Below are 7,500 nucleotides of genomic sequence, written 5' to 3' on the forward strand. Positions count from 1 at the left end.
TCGATACGTGGAATAACAAGCGGTTGTGTTATCTGATTGGAAAGCTTATGCAGCTCGAGACCGGAGGGCATTTCTCTGTGTGCTACAGTAACTTGTGTGGCTGACTGATTAGAAATAACTAGGGAGATGATTCCAAACGGGGCTGTTTCCATTCTAAAGGTTCTGTTCTAAGGAGGAAGAGAAAACATCGCCAGTGGCTCTTTTAGAGTCAAACACTTCTATGGAAATTGTCATTTTATTTTTAGCCACTACTTTAGCCACCCCAATTTAAATATCTTGGTTTTACTGGAGTCCCAGGGGGAGAGAACGGGGGAGGAGGGGGTGAATGAGGGAGGAAGGAGAGAAGAAGGGAGGATGGGACAGAAAGGGAGGACAGGGGATACATGGAGGAGAGAGAGAGAAGGGGAGACTTTCTAGTGGTTGTTAATGATGTTTCAGGGTAAGAGGCCGAGGTGGATCTCCAGGACTCCATATCCCAGAAGACAAATGTTGCTTCTTTTCCCGGGACAGTCTTGTTCTCTCAGTCGTTACTGTTAAAATGGTAGAATGTTGCCCCGGGTTCTTTTGTTGTGACATGGGCATTGTGTAGATCCTCTAACCTCAGAATACCTATCATTCTATTCCCTCTTCTCTATTGTTTCTCTCTACTGTGTCTGTTCTCTACCAATGTTTCCCTTCTCCTCTCTTTCTACACATTTTATCTGTTCCTCTACCCCGTCTCTCTCTCTCTGTCTGTCTGTCTGTCTGTCTGTCTGTCTGTCTGTCTGTCTGTCTGTCTGTCTGTCTGTCTGTCTGTCTGTCTCTCTCTCTGTCTGTCTCTTTCTCTCCAGTTCTCAAGCTATTGAAGATGGCTACAGGAATGAGAGCTCTTCTGGACACAGTGGTTCAGGCTCTACCTCAGGTGTGTATCCACTCAATTACACACACACAACACACACACGTGCACGCACGCGCACCACACGTGCACACGCGCACACGCACACACACACACACACACACACACACACACACACACACACACACCCACCCACCCACCCACCCACCCACCCACCCACCCACCCACCCACCCACACACACACACACACACACACACACACACACACACACACACACACACACACACACACACACACACACACACACACACACACACACACACACACACACACACACACACACACACACACGCACACACACACACACACACACACACACACACATATGGTGCTTTTCCCTCTCCTGGCATTGCCAGATACCATCTCTGTGCCCTGTCCTTTATCCCTGCCACTGAAAGAGGTTCATTCTGAATAGGGGAGAGTGATGGAGGAGCCCTGTCCTTTATCCTTAACACTGAAAGAGGTTCATTCTGAATAGGGGAGAGTGATGAAGGAGCCCTGTCCTTTATCCCTGCCACTGAAAGAGGTTCATTCTGAATAGGGGAGAGTGATGGAGGAGCCCTGTCCTTTATCCACTGAAAGAGGTTCATTCTGAATAGGGGAGAGTGATGGAGGAGCCCTGTCCTTTATCCCTGCCACTGAAAGAGGTTCATTCTGAATAGGGAAGAGTGATGGAGGAGCCCTGTCCTTTATCCACTGAAAGAGGTTCATTCTGAATAGGGGAGAGTGATGGAGGAGCCCTGTCCTTTATCCACTGAAAGAGGTTCAGTCTGATTAGGGGAGAGTGATGGAGGAGCCCTGTCCTTTATCCCTGCCACTGAAAGAGGTTCATTCTGAATAGGGGAGAGTGATGGAGGAGCCCTGTCCTTTATCCCTGCCACTGAAAGAGGTTCATTCTGAATAGGGGAGAGTGATGGAGGAGCACTGTCCTTTATCCCTGCCACTGAAAGAGGTTCATTCTGAATAGGGGAGAGTGATGGAGGAGCCCTGTCCTTTATCCCTGCCACTGAAAGAGGTTCATTCTGAATAGGGGAGAGTGATGGAGGAGCCCTGTCCTTTATCCACTGAAAGAGGTTCATTCTGAATAGGGGAGAGTGATGGAGGAGCCCTGTCCTTTATCCACTGAAAGCGGTTCATTCTGAATAGGGGAGAGTGATGGAGGAGCCCTGTCCTTTATCCACTGAAAGAGGTTCATTCTGAATAGGGGAGAGTGATGGAGGAGCACTGTCCTTTATCCCTAACACTGAAAGAGGTTCATTCTGAATAGGGGAGAGTGATGAAGGAGCCCTGTCCTTTATCCCTGCCACTGAAAGAGGTTCATTCTGAATAGGGGAGAGTGATGGAGGAGCCCTGTCCTTTATCCCTGCCACTGAAAGAGGTTCATTCTGAATAGGGGAGAATGATGAAGGAGCCCTGTCCTTTATCCCTGCCACTGAAAGAGGTTCATTCTGAATAGGGGAGAGTGATGGAGGAGCCCTGTCAATATCTCTGCCACTGACTTTTAGTACGCATCCCAAATGACACTGTTCCTTATGTAGTGCCCTATTACCCATAGGGCGCTGGTCATAAGTAGTGTACTACATAGGGAATAGGGTGCAACTTTGGACAAAGTTAAGGTAGAATATTTTGATGATTTTCCGACACCTGCTCATTTTTATGAGAATAAGACGTCTTATCGCGAGTATTAACTTTTCAATTTTTATTCCCCATTGACTTTGAGCCAAAACCAATTGGATTTCAGGAGCCTCTACCCCGGGTCCGGGAGCACCCGCCCACCCCCCCCCCCAACACACTGATTAGCATCGCTAGTATAGCGTCAGAATTAAATAGTAGCATCTAAATATCATTAAATCACAAGTCCAAGACACCTAATGAAAGATACAGATCCTGTGAATAAAGCCACCATTTCAGATTTTTTAAATGTTTTACAGGGAAGACACAATATGTAAATCTATTAGCTAAACACGTTAGCAAAAATCACCATTTTTCTTTGTCCACCATTTTCTCTCAACACCAGTAGCTATCACCAATTCGGCTAAACTAAGATATTGATAGCCACTAACCAAGAAAAAACCTCATCAGATGACAGTCTGATAACATATTTATGGTATAGGATAGGTTTTGTTAGAAAAATGTGCATATTTCAGGTATAAATCATAGTTTGCCATTGCAGCCAGCATCACAAATCTCACCAAAGCTCCTAGAATTACTACAGAGAGCAACGTGTATTACCAATTTACTCATCATAAAACATTTCTTAAAAATACACAGCACATAGCAATGGAAAGACACAGATCTTGTGAATTCAGACAACATTTCAGATTTTCTAAGTGTTTTACGGCAAAAACACAATAAATCGTTATATTAGCATACCACATATGCAAACGTTACCAGAGCATTGATTCTATCCAAAGAGAGCGATAACGTAATCATCGCCAAAATATATAAATTTTTTCACTAACCTTCTCAGAATTCTTCAGATGACACTCCTGTAACATCATATTACAACATACATATAGAGTTTGTTCGAAAATGTGCATATTTAGCCACCAAAATCATGGTTAGACAATGACAAAAGTAGCTCAGCTGGTCAGAAAATGTCCTGCACCATATTAGACAGTGATCTAGTCTTATACATAAATACTCATAAACTTGACAAAAAAATACAGGGTGGACAGCGATTGATAGACAATTTAATTCTTAATCCAATCGCGGAATTACATTTTTTAAATTATCCTTACTTTTCAATACGGGTTGCGCCAAGCGAAGCTATAGCAAACAAAATGGCGGCATAAGCGTTTAACATTTATCGACAGAAACACGATTTATCATCATAAATTGTTCTTACTATGAGCTGTTCTCCCATCAGAATCTTGGACTATGAATCCTTTCTTGGGTCTAATCGTCTTTTGGTCGAAAGATGTCCACTTGTCCGTCGAAATGCCCACTAACGTACGACCGGGACCCCGAAACGTGCCCGGAGCTTCAAAGTCTGTTACAAAGCAATGCCTCAAAATCACACTAAACGGATATAAATTGCTATAAAACGGTTTAAATTAACTACCTTATGATGTTTCTAACACCTATAACGAGTAAAAAGATGACCGACGCTATATTACTGGCTAAACCAAGGCTTGGAAAAAGGCCAGTCAGATATCCTTCTTGCGTTGAGCGCAGTGTCCAAAGGAACGCTACTTCCGGTATTTGGTGATTTATAGAGCCAATGATAGTGCAATCGACTCCATTCAAATTGTCACCACTTACTGACATCTAGAGGAAGGCGTGGGCAGTGTTTGTATCCTCATAGGATTAACAGTGGCTTTAAAACTGATCTGGAACCAGAGGCCAAGAGTTCTGAAAACTCACTCACTGGGAGGAAAAGTGCTGTAGAATGAGTTATGTTCCACTCAGAGACATAATTCAAACGTCTATAGAAACTAGAGAGTGTTTTCTATCCAATAATAACAATAATATGCATATTGTACGAGCAAGAATTGAGTACTAGGCAGTTTAATCTGTAGAGAAAATTATGTTAATGCGAAACAGCACCCCCTATAGTTGCAAGAAGTTAAACTTTGATCGGAGGAGAATGTATTTTCATCTTACACTCCTTTGAGAGTATCTATCTCCCACTAGTTAATATACACAGGCTTAGAAACTCTTCTCATTTGACTTGATACCTTGGGGTGTTTTACCACGTTTGCTTTGTATCTTCTTGGATAGCAACACACACACACACACAGATACACCTACGCAATCGGGTACGGATGCACACACACACACACACACACGAACGCACACACACATACACAGACACACACACAGGATAATACATCTCCCTGCATTCTCCCTGGATTATTTTCTGCCTAAAATCGATGAGCTTTCTATCCATGTTATTTTCAGCCAATCTTCCCCTGACAGGCCTCATTGGTTTTCCATTGTTGTTGTTGTTGGGAGGGTTGTTTCGGTCCAGGTCCATTTCTTCTCGTGTCACAAGCCTAATCACCCGTATAACCATCAGTAAGGTCCTTAGGGGGCCTCATGTCAGCCTGGCTATACCTCATGTTGAAGGTTGCCACTGTGGGGCCTCATGTCAGCCTGGTTATACCTCATGTTAAAGGTTGCCACTGTGGGGCCTCATGTCAGCCTGGTTATACCTCATGTTGAAGGTTGCCACTGTGGGGCCTCATGTCAGCCTGGTTATACCTCATGTTGCAGGTTGCCACTGTGGGGCCTCATGTCAGCCTGGTTATACCTCATGTTGAAGGTTGCCACTGTGGGGCCTCATGTCAGCCTGGTTATACCTCATGTTGAAGGTTGCCACTGTGGGGCCTCATGTCAGCCTGGTTATACCTCGTGTTGAAGGTTGCCACTGTGGGGCCTCATGTCAGCCTGGTTATACCTCGTGTTGAAGGTTGCCAATGTGGGGCTTCATGTCAGCCTGGTTATACCTCATGTTGAAGGTTGCCACTGTGGGGCTTCATGTCAGCCTGGTTATACCTCATGTTGAAAGTTGCCACTGTGGGGCTTCATGTCAGCCTGGTTGTACCTCATGTTGAAGGTTGCCACTGTGCTTTCAACCAGTGCTTTGACTCAGACCTGCTGCACTGTACTTCACTCCTTGCTGTGGGGGTTTAACTGTCCTTATTGAGCACGGATTGGCTGAATGTCTCCCAAAGCAGGAAGTATGACAGCCTGTATTGACTGCTGATTGGTTGACTGCCTCTGTATTGATTGTTGATTGGTTGTCTGTGTGTCAGGTGGGGAACCTGGGCCTGCTGTTTATGTTGCTGTTCTTCATCTACGCTGCTCTGGGGGTGGAACTGTTTGGAGAGCTGGGTGAGTCTGTTTCAGTAGGACCTTACAACAGCTAAAGACAATAGAAAATATACTGTACTGAACAAACACATCTCATACTTGATTAAATGCTAAAGGCAAAACAAAAATGTACTGTACTGAACAAAAACATCGCATACTTGATAATTAGGCTAACAATAAATTATTCTGAGGCTTTATACCCTTATCTTTGGGCCAAAACAAATACTCATTAAAACATTTCAGTGAACTGTCAGAAATAAGTAAACAAGTTTTATGTTTATTAATATTTTGTTGAACAGTGATAAATTAATCTATCTCTTCTCCCACCTTTCTCTACATCTCTTCTCCCTTCACTCTCTCTCTCTTTCTCCTCCCACCTCTCACTCTTTCTCCCTCCCTCCCTCCCTCCATCTCTCAGTGTGTAACGCTGACTACCCGTGTGAGGGCATGAGTCGGCACGCCACCTTCGAGAACTTCGGCATGGCCTTTCTCACCCTCTTCCAGGTCTCCACCGGAGACAACTGGAACGGCATCATGAAGGTACACAAAACCCTCAGTCAATGTGTCTGGCAAAATAAGGGTCAAATAAATGAAATCTATTAAAATGGTAAATGGAGGCCATTTATGACTTTAAACACTAGAGAATCATGAGAAATATAGACAGAAGTAGCACAGAAGCTGGACAGAAAATGAGAACAAGACTGTGCCGACAGAAAGAGAGGGAGGGAGAGAAGAGAGGGAGAGAGGGAGAGAAGACAGAGAGATGGAAAGAAGAAAGAGAGAGAGCGCAGATGGATCTGTTTTATAGTGGGAGCTAAAAGCTTTCAACAAGGTGCAGCGAGGGTCTTTCACGACACACGGCTATCGGGGGGAAGGGATCATACAAAGTCCATGGCTTCCAATCAGATCCTGTGAATTATGCATGTAGTCCTTTAGTCTAACAGATGCTCTTGTCCATAGCAGCAGAGAGGTGACTGATATGGAACAGATATCTATCCGACAGAGACGACTACCTAATGAAGTACTTATTCACATATATCTATCCGACAGAGACGACTACCTAATGAAGTACTTATTCACAGATATCTATCCGACAGAGACGACTACCTAATGAAGTACTTATTCACATATATCTATCCGACAGAGACGACTACCTAATGAAGTACTTATTCACAGATATCTATCCGACAGAGACGACTACCTAATGAAGTACTTATTCACAGATATCTATCCGACAGAGACGACTACCTAATGAAGTACTTATTCACAGATATCTATCCGACAGAGACGACTACCTAATGAAGTACTTATTCACATATATCTAACCGACAGAGACAACTAGCTAATTAAGTACTTATTCACAGATCTCTACCCGACAGACTACTAGCTAAATGAAGTACTTATTCTCTGATCTTTAACCGACAGGGACGACTACCTAATGAAGTACTTATTCTCTGATCTCTAACCGACAGAGACGACTAGCTAAATGAAGTACTTATTCTCTGACCTTTAACCGACAGGGACGACTAGCTAATGAAATACTCATTCACAGGGAGTTGATAATAGTGAATCATTTTCGATTGGTTATATTGCTACCTCATTTGGGAAAATTAATCTACCTCTGTAAATCTTCTTTCTCTCAACCCCCTTTCTTTCTTTCTATTTCTTAATCTTTCTTTCTGTCTTTTTCTTAATCTTTCTTTCTTTCTCTCTTTCTTACTTTCTTTCTTTCTATGTATTGTTTGTTTATTTTCCTTTTTCCTGTCTGTCCTCCAGGACACCCTGC

General features: G+C 43.6%; 1 protein-coding gene across 2 annotated transcripts in view; it reads left to right on the forward strand.

The window, feature by feature from the left end:
* Positions 1-7,500, forward strand: part of LOC129839711 (voltage-dependent T-type calcium channel subunit alpha-1I-like) — a 40,622-nt gene that overhangs the window by 7,380 nt on the left and 25,742 nt on the right. For both annotated transcript variants that reach the window (XM_055907295.1, XM_055907296.1), the window contains exons 5-8: positions 831-901; positions 5,657-5,735; positions 6,133-6,254; positions 7,491-7,500. The exon at positions 7,491-7,500 is cut by the window's right edge and continues 134 nt beyond it. In XM_055907295.1, the coding sequence (XP_055763270.1) occupies positions 831-901; positions 5,657-5,735; positions 6,133-6,254; positions 7,491-7,500 (282 nt within the window). The remainder of the gene's footprint in view (positions 1-830; positions 902-5,656; positions 5,736-6,132; positions 6,255-7,490) is intronic.

Source organism: Salvelinus fontinalis, chromosome 40 (genome assembly GCF_029448725.1).
Source record: "Salvelinus fontinalis isolate EN_2023a chromosome 40, ASM2944872v1, whole genome shotgun sequence".
Taxonomy (NCBI): domain Eukaryota; kingdom Metazoa; phylum Chordata; class Actinopteri; order Salmoniformes; family Salmonidae; genus Salvelinus; species Salvelinus fontinalis.